Source organism: Delphinus delphis, chromosome 18 (assembly GCF_949987515.2).
Source record: "Delphinus delphis chromosome 18, mDelDel1.2, whole genome shotgun sequence".
Classification (NCBI taxonomy): domain Eukaryota; kingdom Metazoa; phylum Chordata; class Mammalia; order Artiodactyla; family Delphinidae; genus Delphinus; species Delphinus delphis.
The window spans coordinates 75,053,364-75,081,090 of record NC_082700.1 but is presented as its reverse complement, the minus strand read 5'-3'; the positions used below and the strand labels follow the sequence as shown (position 1 = coordinate 75,081,090).

General features: G+C 40.8%; 1 protein-coding gene across 7 annotated transcripts in view; it reads right to left on the bottom strand.

The window, feature by feature from the left end:
- MYO16 (myosin XVI) overlaps positions 1-27,727 on the bottom strand; it is a 530,294-nt gene that overhangs the window by 100,939 nt on the left and 401,628 nt on the right. For all 7 annotated transcript variants that reach the window (XM_059995825.1, XM_059995821.1, XM_059995826.1 and 4 more), the window contains 2 exons: positions 25,731-25,811; positions 25,237-25,442 (listed from right to left, as the gene is read on the bottom strand). In XM_059995825.1, coding sequence (XP_059851808.1) covers positions 25,237-25,442; positions 25,731-25,811 — 287 coding nt within the window. The remainder of the gene's footprint in view (positions 1-25,236; positions 25,443-25,730; positions 25,812-27,727) is intronic.

Sequence of the window (27,727 nt, the reverse complement as noted above, 5' to 3'; positions counted from 1 at the left end):
TGTCTTCCCCTCCCCCCAGCCCCTGGAAACCACCCTTCCACTCCCTGTTGCTATGATTTTGACTGTTTAGAGCCACATATAAGTGAGATCAAACAGTATTTGTCTTTTTGTGTCTGGCTTATTTCACTTAGCATCATGTCCTCCAGGTTCATCCATGTTCGCACAAAAGGCAGAGCTTCCTTCATTTTTAAGGCTGAATAATATATTCCATTGTATGTGAATATCACACAAAAAGCATTAATTTAAAATACCGTCATCCGATACTTCCATTTTTCCAAAGAGGAAATGCAGATGGGCAACAGGCACGTGGAAAGATGCTCAACATTGCTAATCAACAGGGAAATGCAAATCAGAACCACAACGAGGTATCACCTCACATCTGTCAGAATCGCTAGCAGCAAAAAGTCTACAAATAACAAACGTTGGTGAGGATGCAGAGGAAAGGGAACCCTTGTGCACTGTTGGTGGCAATGTACATTGGTGCAGCCACTATGGAAAACAGTATGGAAGTTTCTCAGAAAACTAAAGACAGAACTACCATATGACCCAGCAGTTCCACTCCTGGGTATATATATCCAAAAACACAAAACCATTAATTTGAAAAGATACACGCACCCCAATGTTCAGACAAGCACTATTTACAATTGCAAAGACATGGAAACAATCCTAGTGTCCACCGATAGATGCATGGAGAAAGAAGATGTGGTACATACACACCATGGAATATTACTAAGTCGCAAGAAAGAATGAAATTTTGCCATTTGCAGTAACATGGATGGATTTGGAAAGCATTGCGCTGAGTAAAATGTTAGACGGAGGAAGACAAGTACCATATGATATCACTTACATGTGGAATCTAAAACATGCAACAAACTACTGAATATAACAAAAAGGAAGCAAATTCACAGATATAGAGAACAAACCCTTACCAGTGGGGGGAAGGGGCAATGCAGGCATGGGGGAAGGGGAGGCATAAACTATTGGGTAGAAGACAGGCTCAAGGATGTATTGTACAGCACAGGGAATATAGCCAATATTTTGTAATAACTGCAAATGGAAAGTAAACTTTAAAAATGATGTGAAAATTAAAAAAAGAAAAAGGGAAACTGGAAAAAAAGACAAAATTGACATTTGTATTGTGGTGAGTCATGGAAAATTAGCAGCAGTAAATTCTAATGTCAGTTAACTGAGTTGTCATCCAGCCAAGAAATGCAAGGAATGAACATTTTTAAGAACATAGGATCAAAAGGAAAAATTTAACATCTATTTTTTTTTCTCTTTTAATGAGACACTTTAAATACAGGTAATGTTACTCTTGAATGATATAACAAATAGTGAAGGGTAACTAACATTTTTGAATTAGAACCCAGTACACCCATATTTTGAGGGAAAATAAAATGTGCACATAATTGTCATATTAAATATTGATTACTTATTATTACTATTTGAAAATATTGGCTGGAGAAGTCCAAATGATGTAAGATGCGTGCTATTTGAGATATCTTGGAAATTTAAGTATATCACTCACCATTAGGTACTGAAGCCTCTAATGAAAGTTTTAATTCAGAGAAGGCATGATTAAAGTTAGGATTGACTAGAACCCTAGAGGAATTAATAATATGCAAAATGCTCTGTCTCTTCATGTCCAGTAACACATATACACCTTTGGCATTGCACACACTTAAAAGCTCTGGTTCTAATCATCTCTAGCTTTTCTATCACTTCTCTTGATAATTACCATTACGATTAACGTGTGTACGACACTTTGCTGGATACTGGGAAAAATGGTGAACAAGATATGGTCTTGCCTTTGCATGTCCTCTCAAAAGAATTCTGGGCATTGTCCAGTGGACCCTTGGGGATTACCGAATTCTATAGAGGTATAATCTTTGATTGCTTTAAACTCAGCTGTTTTGCAGCTCTGCTGTGATAGAACTTAAACTACAGAAACTGATGACATGCAGACAGTTTCTGTCCAAAGCAACACAAAGGACGTTCGTCATGGCGGGGTAAATAAACTTTGCCCCTAGAGAATATAATCTCTGTAAATAAATTCTTCACTTGTAAATCAGATCTGGTTGTAGCACCTTATTGGTCTCCTCTTTACCTAAGGAACTGAATAAAATCTTTGAGAGGTGTTCGTAACACATTTGTATGACAGTCATGATTTTCCCCTTTTGAAAGTTGAGTTTTACCACAATGTGATGTGGTAACTGAGAATTAGCAAGGGGTGAGTTAGCACTGGAACAATAATCAAATCCAATTCTCTTCTTCATCCCAATATACTCTCCAACCTCTGCAATCCACTTTCCATTTTTGTGCCCATCATTTTATCGAAACCTCATATGTCAAGATAGCTAACAAATTCTCTACTGTCAAATCCAATGGCTGCATTTCAGGGCTTTTTTCTCCTGCGATCCTTTCTGTTTTCATATAACTTGACCTTTCTGTGGCATATGAAACCACTGACTCCTTCCTCCTTGAAATAGTCTCCTTGCCATTCTTCGAGGCTGCCCCTAAGCTGTCCCACAACGTCTCAGCCTCCTTTATATACTTCATCCCCTCCATCCTTCTCATCAATACATGTGCTTTTCAGCACGTGCTTCTTGCCCCTCCTGGAATTTCTCCCTGAGCCGTCTCAAAACCCGCAAGGCTGTAAGCATTCCTTATAAACTGATGTTAAAATTGTGTGTCTGTGAGACACAGTAGCCACTTTCCTGAACTTCACACCAATGCGCCCCCTTGCCTCCTGGACAGCCAGTGTGGATCTCCCACGCACACCCCAAGTTCCACACTGCCTCCTAATCCTCCTATGTGGGATCTACCGTCTTTCCACCTCCTCACCCGGAAACCTGGACGCCTCTAAAGACAGGTCCGTCAACGTGTATTGATCATTTCACATCCTAAACATCCCTAGTTTCTGTCCTCTTCCTCTCAATTAAGTTCCCGCCGTAAAGCCTCAGCTACTGATGTCTCAATTCCTGGAATCGATAGTCTCCTACTGCGCCTGCTTTGCCCGTCTTTCCAAATCCTCACACCGTTTTTCTCAGCATTTTTCGGGGACTCCCCACCTTCAGCATGCGGTCCTAGGTTTTTTTACAGGCTTTGTGTTTCCCTAGTTAAACATCTCCCGGCCGTCAGGATCACGCACTCCTGCCACGTTGAATTTTACTGAATGCACAATTCATCCTTATTGTTGTGCTTCTGCACCTGCTTGTGTGGACAACTGTTCATTGATTTCTTTTCTGGTTAATCCTAGGTGGTCTTCAAGCCTGGGGTCAATGACATGTACTCCAGGAGACTTTGTGAACCCTCTCCCTGGAAACCTACCTGCCTGGACTAGACACTGCATGCATCCTCCTCTATCGCATCACTCCCTTTGTCATCCTCGAGCTCCCTAGCTTCCGAGGCAAAGGAGAATATTCTATGCATTCCATATGTTTATCCCTAAAGTACTGCACAGTATTTATTATGTTGAAGACATTCCACAAGCTACTGCTGGCTGAGTGACTAAAGGAAGGATAGGAAGAAAAGCAATGAGAGGAGGTGGGAGAAAATAAAATTTTAATGGTTATTTAAATATTATTTTATATAGTAAGATAATTAAATCTATAATATTTATATAGAAGTATATGCATTTATAAAGTAAATGCACTTAAATAATATTTAATATTATTTTTATAATAACTCAGGGATATTGCTTTGCTGGTGACCATCCCCTTATGGAAATATATAAAAACCAATGATTGTACCATCACATCGCATATTAGACATCAAGTGAAAGCACAGTTTCATAGTCACTTATTTCTTATTTGTATTTGGAACATGTATTAAGGGGAATTGGCCATTTTTGTCTAGCTGGCACATGGTCACCATCTCCGAGGTGGAATTCACTGTCCACCTTTGCACGGACTCACTTCATAGCAGCAAAGAGGTGCTGGTTACTTCAGCAGCATCGGACCCAAGCCGGGGAGCAGACGTGATCATGAGGAGAAATCAGCAAAGATCTTTTCTTCTCTAGGCCACTGTACCTGCACAAGTGCTACCTAGCAGCACACTTTTTCTCTTATTCATTGGATCGTTTAAAACACTTTTCAAGTCCCCGTTGTTCTTCAGATGTGTCTTCTTCTACACCTTCTGACTGGGTGGTATTAAAAGAAGCCCATGGCTGATTTATTTAAAACCATTTTTAAACTATCCCCAAACCATCTAAAAACAGGACTGCTGAGTGGATCAATTTCAGTGAAAATGACAAAATGGATTAACTTTAAACCTGCGTTGATATGTAGTGCATAATACATGTGTTGCTCTAGAAAGCTGTGTAGTGCACACGTGACCCTAGATATGTTACGAAAGGAGAAAGATGCAAGCTCCGACTTCAGCTGCATCCCCAGACACTTCACCTCTTTCACAAACTGTTGCCAGTACCCGGTGTGATGCTGCTGCCCGTGAAAACCCTCTCCTGCCGTCACAATTGCCACCTGCCAAGTGCGATGTCTGTACACGCTAGGAGTTAATTTATAAGGAACCTGCCCTTATACAACGTTTAAGCAAAGTGTCTTGCTCGCCTACACTCGTCTTGGGAAGGTTTCAGGCCACGTTAAGTGCTGCCTCTCCTTACAGTGTTCCTTGGAGGCCATGGAGCTCTTGACCTTCCATCTCTTCTTGTCTGGCCTCTTCTCATTCTATCTTTCAAAAGTCCTGGACTCTCAGCCACAACTCAATGTACACACTCTTTCCTCTGCCTGGCACCCTCTGTGCATCTCTCTCTCACACAGAGATACAGCAGACAACCTGTGCTCCTTGTCTGGTTCTCTCTGCTGCAGAAATTCCTTTGGTCGCAGTTCCCACAGGCTTCATATTCTCATGGCTTTGCTGACGCTGCACCCTCTGGTTTTCTTCAACCCTGACCACAATCTAGTGACATTCCAATATACCTCTTCCGCCAGAATTTTCTCATATTCAACAGGTTATTAGCTTTCTTTAACCTGAGCGCATCAAGGTACCTGAACCTACTGTGTCCAAAGCCAAACTCATTTCTTCCCTCTGATACCTGCTTGTCCCTCTGTGATTATCTCAGTGAAGGACACCTAACTGTGACCCAAGGCACCGGACCGAGCACCCAAGCCAGACCTACAGACGTCATCCCTGATGCTCATCTGCTTGAAGCCTCGTGTTTATAATCACTAAGTGGTGCTATTTCCACATCCAAAATATGTTTTTTTTCCCCACATCTGTCTTTTCAGTTCCCTCAAATTCCCACTGTTTCAACTTTAGCTAAGGTCATGTTCACTAAAACCTAGCTACGAGAAGCAGTTCTTTTTTTAAAAAAATTTATCGAAGTGCGGTTGATCTCCACGGTTGTGTTAATTTCCGCAGTACAGCACAGTGACTCAGTTATACACATAGATACGTCCTTTTTCATATTCTTTTCATACTCTTATGGTTTATCCCAGGATATTGAGTATAGCTCTCTGTGCTCTACAGTAGGACCTTGATGCTTATCCACAGAGACAGTTCTAACCGGAAGTGGTTTTGTCCTCCAGGGCACATGTGGCAATGTCTGGAGACATGTTTTTATGTCATGAGTGGGGAGGAGAGAGCTCCTGGAATCTGGTGTCTAGGGTCCAGGGCTGCTGCTAAATGTCCTACGATGCACAGGCCAGCCCACCATGACAAACAATTATCTTGCCCCCAAACAATGATCTGGTCCAGTGTCAGGTGAAGGAAGTGTGCTGGAGAAGTCTAGCTCAGGGAGGGACCAGCTAACTTTTTCTGTAAAGAGCCAGACAGGAAATAGTTTAGGCTCAATCTTGCCTTTGTAATGTGAAAGGAGCCACAGGTAGCATGTAAACAAATGGGGTACCAGGTGCCAAAAACACTTTAATAAACAGGCTGCCAACTGGATGTGGCCCGTGGGCCATCGTTTGCCAACCCCTGACCTAGCTTGAAGGGGAATGAAACCACAGTATCACATGGTTTTAAACATTTAGTGCCTATTAGCTACAGGATAAATTCCAAGTTTGTACCTAAAATACACAGCTCTTGCCTTCCTCTCAGCTGTCGTTTTCCCTAATGCACTTAGGCTACTGCAATGAGAATGTCTTCCCCAGACGCCCTCTGATGCTTCTTCCCTCCTTCTCTTTGTTCACATCATATCCTCAGGTCTCCCTCTAAGTCTGGGATTTCCTCCGTCACCTCTGGCAGCGAGCTTGTTTCCCATCATCGCTCAAGAGTCCTCTTGGAATTCCTTCTGGGGGGGTAACAGGCTTTACTTATAGGCTCTGACAGCACCCCAGTACCATCTCCTGCGTCTCTTCCCCCAACTTACCTGGGAGGAACTTCAGATCTGGGCAAGACTCACGCATCTTTCTATCCTTAACACTTAGCAGGGCCTCAGGTCATTTGTAGGAACTCAATACTAACTCTAATGGAAAACCGTTTTAGAGATGTGTTTGAGCATTCAAGCTTGTAGGTCTTTAGAGAAGTCCTGGGTAAGATTTAAGGCAAGAAATAAAATAACCTTCGGGGGAAATGAAGTACAGGCATCATGTAACACTGCACTTTGTCAGGTTTCATGTGTGATTGCTACGTTTCTTAATTTTAAATACGTCAATGAATGATGTACCTGCAGCTTCACGTGAAGACTTTAAGTAAATGAATGTATAACATGAAAATCCTGAGGAAAGAATGTACAATACTCATTTATTTATATATATATAAAATAAATACACACACACATATATATATATATATATATACCTTTCAAGGCCTGTCTTGATTAGGTTTTTTGTTTGTTTCTTTGAAACAGATCAATTATTGTTAGTATTCTATATATTATACTATATATGCTACATATGTATGTTTATATATTCCCAGACCACTGAAATGGAATGGCAATAGTACACAGTAAAGGCCAGAGGCATTTGCTTAAGTCTTAACTTTTTGAGTTTTACTCTTTTTTTTGGTGGGGGGTACACGGGCCTCTCACTGTTGTGGCCTCTCCTGCTGCGGAGCACAGGCTCCGGACGCGCAGGCCCAGCGGCCATGGCTCACGGGCCCAGCCGCTCCGCGGCATGTGGGATCCTCCCGGACCGGGGCACGAACCCGCGTCCCCTGCATTGGCAGGCAGACTCTCAACCACTGCGCCACCAGGGAAGCCCTGAGTCTTACTCTTGATCTGATAAATGCTTTTAGCAATATTTTCAGGTAATGGCTGTAAAGATTTCTGAGATAACATGAGAAATGTAAGTGAAAGGTATCTACCCTTGTCACTTACTAATTTTTGAAATACCTTAGGATCTTTTTATGTCTCAGGGTTTCCCCAGGTTAAAGCACTGGTAGATCATCAATGAGAGAATGGGAGATTTCCTGCTAACTCTCAAAATTCTACTGTGGGCAAAGCAGGTGGAACTTTTTTCTTGAGTCAAAATCATTTTATTTTTTGGCACAGGGTGTCGGGTAGAATGTTCCTAAGTCTATTCAGGGCCGTGCACATAAATATGCAATTCTAGCCATTTTGGTCATAGAAACTTCCAACCCATGAATTCTCTAAGAATAAGAAAAAAGTCATCAGCTTCCTGGACAATTTGTAACATGCTTAATTTTAGCTTAATTAGAATCCCAGGCACATTCAAGCAAATATAGGATTCACCTCCACTTCCTATCCAAACTCTTGTCTAGAATCATCATTTTATAAAATACCAGCTGCTCTATGTTAATTTTTCTACAGAGATACAAGTCTGTTTAGGAAAAGTTGGTATACATAATTGGAAGATCAAAGGAGAAAAGTCTACTATTACCCAGAGTATCAAAAACTACCTAAAAAATACAAGCCTTCAAACAATACCATTCGTTTTAGGAAGTTCTCTGTTGTAAGAATAGATTATAGGTGCTCACAACCTAGCCCAGGAACAATTTAATAGGTAAAAGGCCCATCCAGTAGGAATCCAATATAAAAAATCAATTTATAAATTTCTGCTTTCAGTCAAGATGGAGGAGTAGGGACTCGTTTTACTTGCCATCCTCAAACAATTTAAAACTGGACAACATATGTGAGGCAATGATTCTCAGGGCACTGGATGCCAGACAATGAAGGTCAGTGATCCTTGAGAGACAGGAAGACAGATGAGTTAGGCCCTGAGAGTCCCTCAGCTTACTTCATGGGGGGAGGCTCCAGGCTGTGGTTCAAAGAGGAATCCCAGGTGAAGCCTGAGGCTCTCCCCGAGTGGAGGAGATGGTGCTGGGACATGAGGGATGCCAAGGCAGCCTCAGTTCACAGAGCAGACAATCTGGGAAGACAGAGCTGTACCGAGAGAAGAGTCCCGAGATCCTCAGAGCCCCCTTGAGTCTCAAGCAGAATACTGACCACCACATACATGTGAATAAACCACCAATGTCCCAGGAAAGAACCACCCAAGTGGAGGAGAGGGAACCATCCTCACGGCAAAGACGGGAAGAAGGTTGGGCTACTCCCATCAGCCAGAGTGAAAAATTCCACAATTCATGGGGCGCTGGAAAGAGAACTCAATTGTCCTGCATCAGTAGGATAAAGTAATTAGGCTCAGACTACATACTGGTTTGGTTCTAACTAACGAAGCGTGCCAGGAAAACTCAAAACAACAAACTTTTCCAAGTGACTTACTTGTTTCTTAGTCAAAATTCAAGAATATTTATAGAAATACAAAAATACATACCACCTGAAAAACTAACACAATATCTGGTATGTAACCAAAAATGACGAGGATGCAAAGAAGGGGAACAATATGATTTATTATAAAGAGAAAAATTAACCAGTCAACGCTGACCTGGAAATGGCAGATGATGGCATTAGTAGACTAATATATACTAAAATGAAGACGAAATATGTTAAAAGCATGAAGGATTTTTAAAAGATCCAGGTTGAACTTCTGAAGATGAAAACTATAGCAACTGAAGCAAAAGCTACATTGGATTGGATTAAGTGTAGGTTAGACACTGCAGAAGGAAAGATTAATGAACCTGAAGACACAGTAACAGAAACTATCCAAAATGAAACACAGAGAAAGAAGCCTGAACAGAGACGAACATCAGTGATCTGTGGGACAACTTCAAGGACCTACTACACACGTAATTGGAGATTCTAAATGAGAGGCAATCGTAGGTGAGAAAGAAAAAATCCTCCATGAAAATATGGACAAAATTTTTCCAAATTTACTGAAAGCTGCACACTCACAGATACAAGAAACTCACAGATCCAAGGAGCTTGCTGAATCCCAAGCACAGGAAATACGAAGAAAACTTCTCGAAGATGCATCATACTCGAATTACTCAATTAACTTGTAAAAATATCTTTGAAAAATGAAGGTGCGAACGTACAACACCAAGACTGAACCATGCAGACCATGGACCTCGGGTGAAAATGATGTGTCAATGCAGGTTCATCTATTGTGACAGATGTACCACTTTGCTTGGGGATGTTGATAATGGGGGAGGTTGTGCATGTGGGGGGGGGGGGCAGGGGGCATAGGGGAAATCTCTTTATCTTCCAGTCAACTTTGCTGTGAACCTAAAAGTGCTCTAAATATAGTCTATAAAAAATAAATTGAATGAAAAAAAAAAGGGAAATACATCTGTGATCCTCACACACATAGCTTGGAGGTGAGCCTTGGGTTCTTAAAAGGCTTTATTGTGTCACCTTCCAGGGCTCCCCCTCCTTCCCAGTCTCACTAGCACTTTCTTGCTCCTTGAGTCTCCCCTTTCCTGTCTTCCAGCCTGAAGTCTGGGGCTTTATTATCCCCTCCATGGTGCATCCCTTTGACTGTGCCTGCATCTGGGGCTGAGCTGCAGGTTGACAGGAAAGAGAGGAGATCAATAGGGGTTCATCCCACCCTCCTGGGAGCTCTTCTGACTGGGGAAGAAAGTTCCCCTCCCTCAGAGAATTAGCTGCCTATGAGCCTTCTGCCACAGGCCTGCTTGAGATGAGGCATGAGAGACTGGAGGGGATAAAAACAGTGCCTTTCCACATGCTTGGATCTTTACTAGTTTCATGTCCTGCCCCTTGAGCCTGGAGTAGAGGGCTTCTCCTGGAGCTGTTTCCACTTGCACCAATACCAACTTCTGGGTTTATAGCTCCCTGGATTCCAGGCCAGTGACTACTGGAAGAATGTGGGAAACTCATCATCAGCTCAATGATGATATTTCGACAAGTAGAGGGAAATTCATATTAAATGCTTATATTCAAAAAGAAGAAAGATTTCACATTGCTAAAGTTCTACTGTAATACTGGAGAAAAAAAGAACTAAATAAACCTAGAGCAAGCAGAAGGAAAGAAATAATAAATATAAGAGATGAAATCAGTGGAAGTATTTGAACATAAAATAATAATCAAAATCAAAAGCTAGTTCTTTGAATAAATAAAATTGATAAAACTTTAGCAAGACTGGTAAAGAAGAAAAAAAAGACAGAAGATAAAGTTATCAGAATAGAGAATATTGTCACAGACGCTGTAGATATTAAAGGTGTAGTAAGGGAATGTTACGAACAACTCTTTATAGATAAATTTGATCAATTCCTTAAAAACTACAAATTACTGAAATCCAACCAAGATGAACTAGGCAGCATGAATACCCTGAGAACTATTTTTTTTTTGACAATCTAAAATTTTACTCATTTTTAAAAATTAATTAATTAATTAATTAATTTTGGGCTGTGTTGGGTCTTCGTTGCTGTGCGTGGGCCTTCTCTAGTTACCCTGAGAACTATTAAATAAATTGAATTCATACTTAAAATCCTCCCAAATAAGAAATCTCCATGGCTAAATGGTGTATCCAGTAAATTCTACCAAATATTTAAAGAATAATTAACACCAATTCTATGTAATCTTTTTCACAATGTAGAAGACAGGACACAATCTTAGAGAAAATGTGTGCCAATTAAATGTTTAATATATACGTGTCTTCAGAACCTATAAAGAAGTCTAAAAATCAATCAGCCCACTGAAAAATTAGGCAAGACATTTGAACAGAAAATTCACCAAATAAAGTGTATGGATAGCAAACACGTCCATGGGAAGATGGCTGACATCATTAGTCATCAGGGAAATGCAAAGTAAACCCACAATGAGATACCAGCTTATACGCATTAGAATGTAACAAATGACATGACTGATCACACCAAGTGTTAGAGAGGATGTGAGTAACTGGCACTCTCATACCCTGCTGGTGGGAATACACAATGGTACAACCATTTTGGAAAAGAGTTTGGCAGTATTTTTAAAAGTTAAACATATGCTAACCATATGCCTCAACAATTCCACTCCTATATTTTTACCCCCAACTCCACCGCCAAAATGAAAACATGTCCATGTAAAGACTGGGACACAAGTGTTCATAGTAGCCGTACTGGTAATAACCAAATACTGGGAACAACCTAAATACCTATCAACAGGTGAGTGAACATTAAAAAGAAATACAGCCCAGCACACCACTGATGACACACAACTACATGGTTGAATGTCAACATTACTATGCTGAGCAAGAGAAGCCAGATAAAGGGTACACAACTTATGATTCCATTTGCAAAATATTTCAGAAAATGAAACTAATTTTTAGTAAACAAAAGCATCATTGACTGTTTGGGGATGAGGAAGCAGGGATGGGTAAGAAGGTGAGGCTACAAAAGGGGCAGAAGGAATCTTCTGGGGCCGATGGACAGGTTCACCATCTTGATTTGTGAAATGGTTTCTGAGATGTAGGTTTAGGTCAAAACTTGTCATTTTTTTTTAAACGGAAAAAACAGGTGCAGCTTATTGTACGTCAATCATAGTTTATTAAAACTGTTAAAAGTTTTTTAGAAATAAATAAATTCATCTTCATGAAAAGAATTCAGAGAAACTTAACAAAAAATCTGTTCTGGACGCCTACGATAGAAACCAAAGTTCTCGCTTCTTCTGATGTTTAGTTTGTATGTAAGTAAACACCAGAGGAGTATCTCCTCTTGATGGAAAAAAAGCAAGGAAAATGGATTTGACATTGGTTGTTTATCTAAAATTTAAATTTAACTGGGTATCCTGTGTCTTATCTGACAACCTTACCTACTGCCCAGGCCCCAACACAGCCATCAGTACTTTTTAAAAGATTTAAACCCCAATGAGTCTACTGAGCTGCCATGGTTGAGAGGTACTGATTTAAAGAATCTGGTCTGACAAGTGCTTGGTGTGCGTACGTGTGTTGTGTGTGTGTGTTTAGTGACACAGAATTTATAAACGTTAGTGGAGGCATAAAGAGGAAGAAAATTCCCTGCAAAATGGCTTGAACGATTTATTAATCACTTCAATAGCAACAGCATAGTTATTAGCCACCAGCCTTGTACCAGGCCCTGTGTTAGGTGCCGGGGACACAATCTATGAGAGGACACTTGTATATGTCACTAAGGTTCCATCTAGGTAAGGCTGTAAGGCGATATCCTGGTAGAGTGGGAAGACCAAACTCCTTTATTCCAGATCTTTTCTATTCCAATACTTCCTATCCCAATAAGAGTTGGGATGGGAGAAGGTGCCTTTGACACTGCATTTCTAAGGTACGTTACAGCATGGCATGAAGAAATGACCCATTCTCAGCGGGCGTGCACCAGGAGTGTATTCACTAAGCGGGTCCAACCCATACTATGAAACAAGAAACACAACTAGGACACAGAAGCTGCTGCTAGATGAGGCTGTCAGTCAATTGCCATGAATAAGGGTGCTGGGCTAAGCGTTGGGGGAAATGCAGGTCCTGTTATCAGCAAGTGTACGCTTTATTTGGAGTAAGGATCAAAACACAATAACGAATGAGAAGTCACCATATAGAAGTACCTAATGAAACAATGCTCAGATGTTCAAGTGCAGGAAGATGACTGCGGTGTCGATGCTGGTCTTGACAGTGAGGTGTATCGGGCATAGCAAGTAAATTCTCTTGCATCTGTACCTGCTCCAAGTACATCTTCACTGGGACAAGAGCAGCAGAGTTTTAAATAGCCGTGGAATGACTCCTCTTAATAAGTCTCTTCCTGATAAATCTGTAAAACTCAATCTGGAAATGATGGGTTGGTGATCTCTAATGGGAAATGTATAGATATAGCTTTCTTGTTTTATTATGTTGTTAAATAATCATTGCTTTATTAAACCTAATGTATAAATGACTACTTCTATTCCTCAGCTTTGTAGAGATCTAATAGAAGTTTCTTCAAAGAAAGGGGAGGGCGTAATTTTGCTGAGTGCCGCATTTGGTATTCTAGTTCTTGAGTGGGACTCTGATTTTTAGTGTCATGATGATCAGAGCTGGAAAAAAAGTCACACTGCCCCATCTCTAACCATCTGTCAGTTGTCGAGAAGGCTTTTCATTCCTATTAAAATCTTTTTCTTCTTGAGTCCCTCACTATGTGCATTGATAATTTTCAGGTCACTCTGCATGATTCATTTTCCTGCAAACTTCATTGTTTTGAATACATTATAAGATCCTTCCTAATATAAGTTATCCCATTTTTGACAGCTGTGAAGAAAATAGCTGAGAATGATGTACAGAAATACCCTGGGATTTTTTTTTGGTCCTAAGTGGAGAGAGATCTGTAAGAATATTAGTTTAAAAACACAATGTCATCACCGTACTTTTAAAACCATGGATTAAAAAATAGTAAGGATTTCCTAATAATAAACCAAATTACTTTTATTTCAAAATTGATTTCTACTAAATGTAGAAATCTTTATTTCACATAATTTCAATATTTATTAACTTGCCACAGAAGTAAATTTTCAAGTTTAAGTAATAGGGTCTCACAATAAAGTAGTTGTAGTGAACGATTCAAGTGAGTATATGTGGAAATAGTATTAAATGGGTCAGCCCGACTTGTAAATTACTCTTAGTTAGCAGCAGCTTCTCCCCTAAACATAGATCATCAATCCAGTGTCTATTGTGATGTTTTTATTCCTAAAAATATTTTTACTGAATAAATTGATCCTCCCCTTGCAGTAAAAGAGAGTACTTGCAGTTAACAAAGCATTTCAAAGAACAAAGAAAGGACCATCAAATGAAAGCCATTTAAAAAATCAATATAGAGCACGAATCCATGAATTATTGTACAGTTATGGCTAGGAATTTCAGAGAATGACTCAGTGCTTTTTGAGGAGTGAGAATATTATTAAACTGTGACAAAGGCAAGACTGGGATCATTATCTCACCCTAACGTTTAAATGGCTACCCTAAAATGGAAATGTTTAGGGACTTCCCTCGCGGTCCAATAGTTAAGACTCCGTGCTTCCACTGCAGGGGGCATGGGTTCGATCCCTGGTTGGGGAACTAAGATCCTGCATGCCACGTGGCACGGCCAAAAAGAAAAGGAAATGTTTAGGTATAATGAAACCATGTATTTTAAGGTAGTTTGAAAGTCAGAGCTGGTTTGAGTTAGGAACGCATCATAGGTTATCAATGAATACTACATCTTGGACACACGATGTAGAGCTCAACTATAAAACTATACAGAAAACTAAAACGTTATTAGCTTATTGAACAAATGCTTGTCGGCCACCTATTACATGCATATAGTGGAAGGTTTTCCTTAACAGGGCTTATAATCTACTGGCAATGACAGAGATGAAAGATTCCTGGTCATGAAATGCAGTGAAACTCATGAGAAGGTTAAGTGCAGGGTACAGATAGTTCGGGCGACCAATGTCCTGGTTTGCCAGGGACAGTCCCAGGTTATACCTGTATTTCTGTCAAAATTATTAACAGTGGCCCCATTTCACTCTTAAACATGCCCTGGCTTGGTCAATATACTATTATGATCACCCTTGTCTCTGGCAACACAAAATATTAGATTCTAGAATAATTCTTCCTGTAATATTCTGCTCTAGGACTAGGGAAATAGTTCTAAATTTAGTGTGTATGTTAGTTCTAAATTTAGTGTGTATGACATTGGTATCCAAATAACCTTATGGTTAGTATTTACTCACTGGACTTGATGTGAAATTGATAAGCGATTTGGCAGTGATATACCCAACAAATGAGATCTAAATTAGTCACATCATTAAGATGACTACTACACACTGAATGTTTCTGTCCCCCCGCAAAAAAACTCATATTCTGAAGCCCCCATACCCAATGTGACTGTATTCGTCTATAGGGCCTCTAGGAGGTAATTAAGGTTAAATGAGCTCATAAGGATGGGGCCCTAATCCAACAGGACTAGTATCCTTGGAAGTAAAGACACCAGAGAGAGTTTTTCTGTCTCTCTCTGTCTCTGTCTCTTTCTGTCTCCATGGCACCTTGATCTTGGACTTCCAGTCTCCAGAACTGTAAGAAAATAAATGCCAATTGTTTAAGCCACCCAGACTACGGTATTTTGTTACGACAGCCCAAACAGACTAATATAATGACTAACTGCTCAGAATGTTACACTGAAGAGTCCCCAGCTCCACCAAGACATATGGAACCTTTTTAGCTAAGTCTGAGCTAAGTTAGAAAAATGGAAAGAATGCTTCTGAAATAGTAATTTCATATGCATATGGAATTTTGGACATTTAATTCAGAAAGTCAAGATAATCAGGTTTGGGATTTCAATTCCTTTGCAACTGAGTATCTCTGGACTTGAATTTATAAGACGTATTAATCTTTGAACTTTCTTTTCTCACTGGGAATTTAACAACGGAAGAAGATTCGTAGTCAAGTTTGGGAATATTTAGGCCACTGGGATTTTATTATTTGAGTTGCTCTTTTGTTTTAATATTTTCATTTATTCTGGTTGCAGAATCCCTGATGGGCTCTGTTGGACAATGTGTCAGGACGGGTTGGGGATGGGAAATAAAATTCATTTATAGTCTTGAATACAGAGTGGCCTTGAAATCAATTAAAGTAATGCACTGTTGGCCCACTGCAGAATCTTTGGGTACAAAAATCTATATTGCTTCTCAGTGGTCCCAGAAAGACACATCAGAAAGAAGTGGGTGCTCATGAAGATGGGGGAGAATATTCTGAAAGACTCAGACGTCCCCCAAGAGCAGGCTTCCTGGATGCGTTCTCTGGTTCAGAACACAAAACAATGCAGAGGGCGGTGCCTCTTCTTTTCTGACGTTTCCTTAGACTTGGAGGTAGGATGACACTCTGGGTCACTCTCTAATCCTTCACAATCCATGAGGGAAGGCGAAGTGACTGACTAATCTAACTGGTAACTCTGCAGAGAAAACAAAACAAAACAGGGGATTCTCAGCTGTTTGAGAACAAACTGCTTGCAGAGGAATGCTTGTCTTCCTTCCCTTCTCCAAGCCTTGCCTGAACAGCGTCCCTCACTGGGAGGTCTACCTGAGCCCAAACTGGCCGTAACTGGGGGTTGTGTGTGCAATTCTGCCTAATTCTGGGGTTCTATTAGCAGACACTTTGCCTCTCACACCAAGCAGTGTCCTTCATCCTAGACTTTACATGCAAGAAAGATGACATTTTGATGATTTTTGTCTTCTCACTTTGGTCAAGAACTGGGTAAGAAAAATGATATGAATCAGGTCCCCTCAAAAGTCCTAATGATGACCTGAGCTTCTCTGTCGACTCCTGAGTTATGAGGACCATTTAGATATCATGAATGAAAACTATCGTATACTAATGATCCCACTACATAACACTGTTGCCCGATAAACAGAATTAAATGATTTATAATCATGAAACAAGCAACTTATAGGTCATTATTTAAAACTGGTTTGGCCCCCGCAAGCAACGTCATCTTGCGATTATGTTTTCCCTGACATAACTTATAATTTAAAAATTAAAGGCATAATGGCATTTTGATTCCACAAAATGCTAGTATAAAATAAGAGTGAATGAATGACAATGAAGAAGTGAATGGTGAAGGAATGAGTGAATGAATGCTGTCATGGCAGACCATCCAGCTTATCAGAGTAGAAATTAGGATGGAAGCCCAACGATGCATGTACGAAAGCAAACATCGTCACCTTTCATCATCTGTCCCCCTTTCTATGGAAAAATGTCCCCCAAATCTATCAGAAAGAGGAGGGGTGGGACTAGATAAAGGGTTAGGTACCCCTGGGTCAAAACCACCCACCTCTGTTTCTGCCAACAAAGTTTATTGGAACCCCTCCTCACCCGTTCGTTGACCTGCTGTCTATGGCTACTTTCTGCCATGAGGCAGAGTTGAGTATACGTAAGTCAGCGACCTTGTGGCCTGTAAGCCTACCATAGTTACTATTTGGTCTCTTAAAGAAAAAGTTTTCAGACGTCTGGAGTGGATCATGGGGTAATTTATGATTCCTAATCCATTGAACAGTATAACAAATTCCCAATAAAGATACTTAATTATGTTTAAATTGAAATAGCTTCGAGAATCTATTATACTTCTCTTTCCTATTTTATATTTCATTGAAAAGTAGCAGGCCCTCTTTCCTTCCAAATGTCATTAAACCTTAGACAACCAGCCAACCCTGCAGAGTGGTTTTAGCAGGAAGAATACCGTTGAGACTTGGCAAAATTACCCAGAAGAAAATGTATCCTTTGCCAGTTGAATTAGAATATTTAACAGCTCTCGAACGTATTAACTCACGTTTCTATTAAAGATGTATTAAAAAAAAAAAAGATGTATTGACAGTAACTGACATCACTTCCAAGGAACAAAGAAAACTTTTCGATGATTCCAACCCAGATCTGTAGCTGTGATTCTGCTGGGCTGGGCGGCCGCTGCCCACTAGTTTAATCCAATCAGCTGAAGTGTGTCCCTTCATCCCTCTCCCCGCACCCAATTTAACATCATGGCTACGTTCTTTCACAGCCTGCCCTTTCAGCGACAACTGTGTCATTTAAACAAGCTAAATGACTCCTACTATTTCTGCGAGGGATCTCATCCAGTAACAATCTCAGAACACAGATCACGTGCCCTCACCTTGCCAAGCATAAGACCAGTCCCTGGGGTGCTTTTATTGGACCAGCCCTTCTGTCTTTTCCACATAAGGGCACCTCATTAAAGGGTCAACCTCTCCCCGTGGTGATGCTGTCTTGCTCTCCCCTGCCAACCACAAAGAAGTCCACAGATGAATGATGTGACCCTTCCACACTTGCCACCCAAGACCCACAGCTAGATTCCAAACGATGTCCCTTCTAAATCTGGAAAAAGACGAACATTTAGAAGGTTAGCACCCGAGAAGAGTAGAGACACAAAGGACTAATATCTGGCCCAGGCTTGGATGATCATTAAAAAGCCATGATAATTATAATGTGACAAGCATACAGGGTATTGAAGAAAGCTTTGAAAACGGTGGTACAGTGCCATGCAAGGTACCAGGCGTGGTACCTTACCTTTAAAGACACCTCAAAACTGTTTCATCATCATTGCCTCACATTATTCTTTCCCTCAATTCTATAGTTTGGAAAAAAAAATTCTGGTATTACAGTATTCAGCACACCAAACGCACATACACTTACTGGTGAAGGATGATATAATAGCAATTCATAGGTATAGGCATGACTATCGAAAATTTTTTTGTTGTTCCTAAAACCGAGCAAGACCCTATGGGGCTCCTGGGCACGGGAGCCTCTCTGTTCGGCCTCCATGATCTTCCCTGAGTTCCAAGGGGGAGGTTCAAACAGTTGCTAATCAGGGAAGGGAGGGGATGCAGAGACAAGTGGGGAGCAGTCAGGAATCAATAGCGCAGGCTTGGGGCAGGGTCCTGGTTCCGCCTCAAGGGATGCACATAACGATATCTTTGAGTGCTTTACAGAACTAAAACCCCCAACAAATGGAAGATGTTAGCATTCTTCATTCCGGATTAAAGGAACCACACAAGCCCATCAGGAGATCATCTGAGGCCAGATTAAAGGAATGCAGGCCCTGCACACACCCTGCATCTTACCAGCAACCCCGCCCTTTGACTATTGCTATAAAACTCCTCACCAAATCCTCCCAGGTTGGGACACACAGTTTTTGAGGGGCACAAGCCCGCTGTGTCCCTCTTTGCCTCGCAAAGCAATAAAGCTATTCTCTTCTACTTCACCCAAAACTCTGTCTACAGAGATTCGACTCAGTGCCGGTGCACATAGGCAGAGCTTTAGGCATCATTCTCAATTACTTGCATGTTCTCCCTTCAAGAAGACGTGGTAGCCTGTCCCAAAGTTGGCCACTTGCTTGCTTCCCAGTGAAAATATCTCAGCTGGTCTGCAATGGCTTTGACCAATGAAATACAGGGAGAGTGATGCTGTGCTAGTTCCCAGCCCAGCTTGTAAGAGGACTGCAAGCTTCCTTCCTTGCCCCTTGGAACCCTGAGCCGCCAGGTAAGAGGTCCAGATTATTCTGCTGGAGAGAGAGACCACATGAAGGAACAACCAGACACCAGACACAGGGATGAAGATGCCGTCTTGTCCATCCAGCCCAGCTGACACCAACCTCTTTTGCTGTATGGCTGCAGTGGACGGAGAAACCCCAAGCAAGAAATGCCCCACTAAGCCCAGTTAACCCACAGAACTGGGAGAAATAACAAATTGCTGTTTTATGCCACTAAGTTGTGGGGCAACTGCTAACCGAGCCAGAAGTGTATACACCCCTACTCTTTGTTACGTGCTCTGGGGTACTTCCCATGAATAAGACACTTCTCCACCCCACTGATGTTGGCCTGGGCCATGTGACTGCCTTAACCCATGGAATATAAGAGAGTGACAGATGCTGCAGCTCAGCACAAGTTGTGGCAGCCACTCAGCCATGTCTCTTCTCCCCCAGCACAGGAAGGGCATGTCCTAGATCTGGGCTATTCCTGAACCCTGGGGTGCATCATGAAAAAGAGGCCCAAATCAGAGCTGATTCGAGCTTAGGTGTGCAACTCCTAAACACAGTCAAATATAATGTAGAAGAGAAAGGAACCTTCGTTGTTTGCAAGCCACTGACTTGGAATTTTATGTTCTGCAGATGGTATTGGTGAGAGTTTGTCTTTTACAATGCCATCAGAAAAATTCTCACAAACTGAAGAATCCGTCCAACATTAGAGACAGTTGTTGAAATGGAAGAGGATGTCAGATCTTTTTTGTTCAGTTCCATAGAGTTTGGACCCAGAAGGATGACGGCTGGTGGGCATTATGTTAGCATCTGCACGGGCAATAATACCTGCCTTCATCTAAGGAGCATACGGTCTAGGACAGGGGTAGCAAGTTGTTTTCTGTAGAGGGCCAGAGAGTAAATATTTTAGCTTTGTATGCCAAGAGGCAAACTTGAGATTACGTAGGTATATATAGAACCATTTAAAATTTGACAATTGAAAAATGTAGAAGATATTCTTAGCTCTCGGGTCATACAAAAGTAGGTGCCAGGCCAGATCTGATCTGGTGGCTATAGTTTGCTAACCTCTTCTCTAGTGGTTAAGTGGTTAAATAGTCACATAAATGAGTATTTCCAGTGAGCAAATAATAAGTAAAATACTGAAGGCCTTTTTGAAGCTTAGAGAAGAGACACAAACCAATTGGGGATTTTATAAATGACTTTTCAACAGAGAGGATGCTTGAGTGAATCTTAAATATCAAGTAAATGCCATTGAGTAAATAGAGAAAGAGATAGAAAGAATATGATTCCATGTACAAAGACACAAGTTTTTTAAATCACATGACATGTGCATGTAAACTAGACTTCTTCCCATTAGCGCAAGAGTAGCACATAATACGAACAAAGTCCCAAAAACTTCCCAGCATAACTTGTCCAGCTATGCTACCTATTGAGATCATATCAACACACACCTACGAACACAGGTATTCGCAGCCAGCTCAGGCTGCCATAACAAAATCCCACAGACCTGGCGGGTTAAACAACAGGAGTTTATTTTCTCACAGTCCTGGAGGCTGGGAAGTCCAGGATCAAGGTGTGGGCCAGTTAGTTTCTACCAAGGTCTCCTCCTGGCTTGCAGACAGCTGCCTTTCCACTGCATCCTCAGATAGCAGAGAAGAAGGACATGCTCTCTGGTGACTTTTCTTATAAGGACACCAATCCTATTGGATCAGGACCCCACCCTTAGGACCTCACTTAACCTTAATTACCACTTTATAGAACCCATCTCCAAATACAGTCACATTGGGGGGTACAGCTTCAATGTATGAGTTTTTGTGGAGGGAACAATTCAGTCCACAGCAATAGGTGATCCAATTATGTATCATGATTTGCACATAATAATTTACTTCTATTGCTCCTTTCCTTCTTCCTCATATACCCAAACTTGTGAGGTTTCTTGCCATGGAGATAGGAACTTGCATTTTTACTACCCCATTCAGAAACTATTGATGCTATTAGGGAAAAAATTCAACAAGCATGCTTCTCATTTAATCAAAATAGGATTTCTCGACAAACACAATTCTCCAGTTTTGATTAGGAAGACTCAGAATGATGGACAGTTATTAAAGCCAGGATACCAGGAAGCGAATTTGCAATACCATCACGTCCACCTACAGATTCCGCAGAACTGCCCATTATCCACATTTACTGTCATGTTGGGTTTCAGAAGCGATAAATGCTGTTGAGATGAGTAGGTGCTGGTTTCAAAACTGGACATATTTTTCCTCTTTGTCCAGCATTTTTGTGGTAACCATATTCCTCTTTGTAAACTAAACAAAGTAATTTGTTTGATTGGTTTTTATTCTCTAACAGTTAAGACAAGGTGATACAAACAGAAAAGAAATGTTTTACATAGGAACTGTTATCTGATATTTTGGCAACCAAAACTATTAAATCGCACCTCGAGGCTGTGTTTATACAACGAAGCTTGATTGCCCGGGGGGATTTCAAGGTTCTGATGAGCTTTCTGAAAAAATACGTTACTTGTTGATGTGACAATGTGTGGATTGTGTTTTATTCAAGTTCTGTAGAAGCTGATAATCTCTCTACAGATCAGTGTTTTTGTGATAATATTCCAGATAGGCATCCTTTATGTAAGAGTGACGGTGACAAATTCCCACTGAAGTACATTAATAATTCCATTTCTACTAATGTGCAATTACAAATAAAGATGATAAATTGAAATCACATCTCCTGTTGCGTAAGGGGCTGGTTAAAGAAAAGCAGAGATTTACCAAAACGTATCATTCCCATCCCCACTATTCTTTTCAACAAACGTAGTGCAGCTACCGTCTCTGTTATGGGGAAACGTTACTTTACACTGAACAGCTATTAATCCCCAATGCCAGCTTCATTCCTAAAACATTGACCAAAACCCAAAACGCACAGGTATTGTGACTGAATAAGACGTGGCCTCTGCCTAGAAGTCAGAGTAAAGCAAGAAATGCATATAGGGCTTCCCCGGTGGCGCGGTGGTTGGGAGTCCGCCTGCCGATGCAGGGGGCGCGGGTTCGTGCCCCGGTCCGGGAGGATCCCACGTGCCGCGGAGCGGCTGGGCCCGTGGGCCATGGCCGCTGGGCCTGCGCGTCCGGAGCCTGTGCTCCGCAACGGGAGAGGCCACGACAGTGAGAGGCCCGCGTACCGCAAAAAAAAAAAAAAAAAAAGAAATGCATATATATGGGAGACTGTACTTAATTTTAAAAGATAATCATTGCGTACACTATTGTAACAGAGATAAGAAATTCTGGTAGGTATATATGTATATATGTCAAACTAGACAAATACAAATAACAAAGGTAAAATTATTTTCTAATTATTATGATATATAATATTGGGAACGTGCACACACGTGTACATACATGTACACACATGTACACACACATGTACACACACAGCCATGTTCTCCACCCTTTTCTGGGAAAATAGGACAATTCAAGTGACTGCCTGTTGGAGTAGCTGTAAGGAAGATCCATGCAGCTACTAAAGATTATACCAGAGAGACTCTGAGGGACACTTTAATGCCAAGCTTCTTTGATTCCATGAGTCGAAGACATTCTAACAAAATAAACAGCAGAAAATGCACTGAATGCACTTTAAAAAATATTCATAGGGTGAGATTAACCCTATTTAATATCCAGTGCAGGAATCCACTCACAGTGCTTCTGAAACTGCATCCGGATCACTTGGAAATCTCAACAGATCTGCAGATTTTAATTCAGTAAATCAGTAAATGCCTGAGATTTTGCATCCTCGACAAGTTCCCTTTGCTTATCAAGGCATTCACCTACTTTCAACCCTTGTCTGGGGAAAAACAAAACCAAACAAAGATGTAATCCCCAAGGGAGTAGATGTTCTAGGGCAATAGTTCTCAAAAGGTTGTCCACACACCAGCAACACCAGTATCACTTGGGAACTCGCTAAAAATGCTGATTCACGGACCTCACCTAGACCTACTGAACCAGGAACTCTGGGGCTGCCGCCCAGCAATCTGTATTTTAACAAGCCTATGATGGACACTAACGTTGCAGAACCATGATTCTCAGCACGGCTTGGGAAGGGAGTCAGTGCTGCTGAGTGAACTACAGTTTATCAAGGCTGGTGACCCTCTGAGACCGTATGATGCCAGCAATAACAGCACCACACCCCTCCCCATCAGACAAACCAGGGGGTCCTTGGACCCCACTCTCTGTTGACTGTCATTCAGAAGGTCCGGGGTAAATGTGGGAATCTATTACTTTAAACTTGTTTATGGGCAGGTTTTAAACTCATTGAATCGAAGACCACTTGGACTTAAAGGGGTGGGAAGGCTGACTTTTAATACTTAAACTGTAAAGTGTGAGAAATACATACTCATAACAGACCAAACATTTCTGGAGACTCTAAATGGACGTCCACTGAGGGAACAGAAAGAGGCAGATCAGAGCTGTCCCGACCAGACACCTCTTAATGTACAATAAGCAGTGATGTGACACCACCATCCCTACCCAACAAAAGCACAAATTAATTCTTATATTCAGCACATGTTAATTCTTAATGTATCCCTGTGTAATGCCCCACTTTGCAGTTTTCCCCTATAAATAGTAGACAGTGTGTCTATGAGCTCATGAATTAGCATCTTTTAAGTTTTTAAACACAATTATCTTGTCTACCTACACGATACACTCTGCAGGTTAAACATACTCATTCTCCAGGTACTTTATCCTGAAATGTGGTGGATTTTATCTCCTCCCTTCTGAACAGTCTATCAGCTCTTTGAGAATGAATAGGTCATAGGATGTTGATTTTCTTCTTTGTGTCTTTGTGAAATTTACCAAAATACACAATAAACAGATGCTACTTCTATCCTCCGGAAAAACAAATGTGATACAAATTAAAAGTAGAATTTTAGTCATAGCTTAAATATCACACCCTTTGTCCCGATTATTTCCAACTTGCTGATTTCAGTCTTTTGGTTGATTGCTTTTCCTGAATTGAGCAGCTTCTTCAAACCAGTGGCTCAAACGGAACTTCTGGCCAACAAAGTCTTAAAATCTGTTTTTTTTAGCTGAATGGTTTGCCAAACAGATTTCTCCATACTATTTGTACAGTTAGTTTTTAACCATAAATGCTAGATTTTATACTTGTAATACTGATATTACTTTAGGTCAATGTGATTTTTAAATTTCATGTTTTTATATAAGATGACCAAATACTTTCTTGTTTCCTTTTTGCCCATCCTCCCTTTTATTGTTTGATTGCCTGAAAACAGATATCCTCATTATTTTCACTGCCTGTATTCCAATAAAATTTTATTTACAAAAAATAGGTAGTGGCTGGATGTGCCCATGAATGCAGTTTGCCGACACTTGACCTAAAAAACATTTGTTCATACATATAAAAGGAGAAAATAATCACATACTTAGTTTCTTATATCAAATTATAATTTTATGTCAATATTATAAGCAACAATTTTATAAATGTTTAAATCCGAGGAAACCTAAATTTAAGGGAACACGAAAATTGTTTCCAAGCTATCGGGTCTGCAGTAAAGTTTAGTAACTTTTTTTTTTTTTTTTGCGATACGCGGGCCTCTCACTATTGTGGCCCCTCCCGTTGCGGAGCACAGGCTCCAGACACGCAGGCTCAGCGGCCATGGCTCACAGGCCCAGCCGCTCCGTGGCACGTGGGATCTTCCCGGACCGGGGCACGAACCCGCGTCCCCTGCATCGGCAGGCGGACTCTCAACCACTGCGCCACCAGGGAAGCCCAGTAACTTTTTATATAAGCTTTGTCAGCGTATTTCATTGCTTCCCACAGTATTTTGTCTACTCAGGGTAAAAGAATATGAATAATAAAAGAAATGCCAGAAAAGAAAACAGAAGATCCACGCTACAATATCATCAACATGGTCCTGGGAACAGTGGACACAAGAGCAGAACCTACCTTGACAGGAAATCCGAGAAGGAAAGGCGGACAGGGTATCCGTGTCTGATGATCTTCACCATCTCCAGGACCCCAATGTATTGCAGCTGAGCAGACACGTAAAAATTATCAAAAGTATCTGGCAGCCTCGAGTTATTGGGCTTGATGCAATGAATAAAGTGTGGAGTGCACTTCTGAAGTTTTCCAGTAATATCCGTCAGAGTTTTCTAAGGAGAGAAGTAAAGCACAACTGATTCCCCAAAGAGGACACCGACTGACAAGGTAAAGCAATTTTTAAATAAAAATCTTTATCTTCAATCCATGATTCTTATTTATTATGCATTCACTTGCTTTGTGTGTGTGTGTGTGTGTGTGTGTGTGTGTGTGTGTGTGTGTGTGTATGCTTACTTTTTGGAAGGTCCTTAAGTGCTGAAAATGGAGGAGAATTCCATGTAAACCCTCTACAGTTGATATAATCAAAATGGAAGTTTTTGAAATCTGAAAACTTCACTAACCCTGAGTTGCGATGCAATGGTGGCCGGGCCTCCCCGTTCTAGTCTTTGAAGAAATGTAGAATTTCCTTTCTTTTTTAATAACTGTAATGAAAACAAAAGGAAAGGGTGAGCAGGTTTATTTTACTAAATTCCAGTTCAGAGGGAAAAAAATGAACCCTCTGATTCATATAAACTCACTTACAGGCAGATGTAGATTTAAAACAGACTATAAAAATCAGTTTTTTTAAAACAAATGATTTTCTGTAATGGTACCACGAGCTAGAAAAATGGGCAACTACATGTAAAGTAACCATTTCTGTAGCCTTTCAAGTCCATGGCTGTCACGAACCTGCATCTACTTTCATTTGAGAATAGACAGATGTTGACTTGCTTGGTGGTACAGTAAACTCCCCCGGTATCCTGACTGTATTACTAACTGTGCATGTTTATCATGAAATGTAGCTTACTCTGCGGTAAAAGGATACAATGGATATTTTACATGACAAAGATTTGATGTTTTAACAATCACTGGTTTGTTCCGTAAGTTTAACTATAATCAGTGTCCTACTCATTTTTTCTTTCCCTTCCTTTTCTCTCTTTTTTAATGACTAAAAGGGGTTAGTAAATTACTTGCCTGTGAAAAATGACAGTAGACTGTTTTCTTCGATAAGTAGTTACATATAGCTCTTAAAAGAAAATAATTCAAACGTAGCAAAGATTAAATGATAATGCAGATAAAAGAAGTCAGTGAAAATGAAGCCAGTGGGTGAAGAACGAAAGGCAGAAAGTAATTAATTAAATCCCACCAGGGGTTAAAAGAAACCTCAGCCACTAATGTACTATTACATTTCACGAAATCACGCAGACTGAGACCAACAGATCTACCAATCCAAAATCATTTATCTTAAAATAAAAGGTCTCGATAAACAAAAAATTTGATGAAACATCCTTGTCAATATGGTGCTATCGCTATCATGGCAATGGCTCACTTCCTTCCGTCGAGATGAACTGTCAAGCTGAAAAGATCAATTGTAACTGACAAGGGAATGGAAAACGAAGCGATTGGTCTAAGATCAACTTGTTTTCTACAAACACAAAGCCGAACGTGATGCTCAGTTGAAGGGTGGGTAGATGGCTACCCTGCTGGTCACAGGGATGGGTGTGCAGGGGTGAGGACCCTCGGAGGGAAGAGAGGAATGGAACACTTAAGGAAAAATCATAATAAATAAATCTTCATCCCTTGAAATTGAACACTCAATTTCCCTTTCCGGGTGGAGGAACTGCTGTGAATTATCTCGCTTTTGCAGTCCTTCAGGGAAAAGACTAATGGCATCTATGCCTGGTAATGTTTAATAATTAAGGTTAAAAATTACAGTTTGGAGGTGTGTGGCGATTTCTTGCTCATGGTTTCCAGGGTGACTGAGAAAGGAAAGGCCAGAAGTTTCAGCGAAACCACCAGGAATAGAGATGGAGCTTTACAAGGGGAACACTTTGTCCTTTTTATGTAAAAGATGCCATTTTATATGCAGTGAGATTGAATTCCTGTGATGGTCCAGTTCTGGAACAACTATATCGAAGGACCCTTAAATCTAGGGTCTAATGGCTAAACATATACACACACACTCAGGAGGACACACACACACACACACACACACACACACACACACACACACAGACACTTCTAATACGCTACACACATTTCTGCCATTCTTCTATAATACAGTTGACTTTAATTATGCTTTTATTTTAATTGGTAAGTTAAAATGCAGTTCAGCAAACTACAGTGACTGAATTTCTAAGATTAATTGTCCTGGACACCTTCCCAACCATATTTCTCATTTTTTAAGAGTCTTTATAAAGGCAAGCAAAACAAACTGGGCTACGATTGGGCACTGAATTCATAAACATAAAACATTTCAGTCTGAAACAACTCTTCACTGTATTTTTTGTTCTATTTTACAAATCGTCAGAATCTTTAGGCTGTAAGTACAACCACGCTGGTGTGGGACAAATACCCG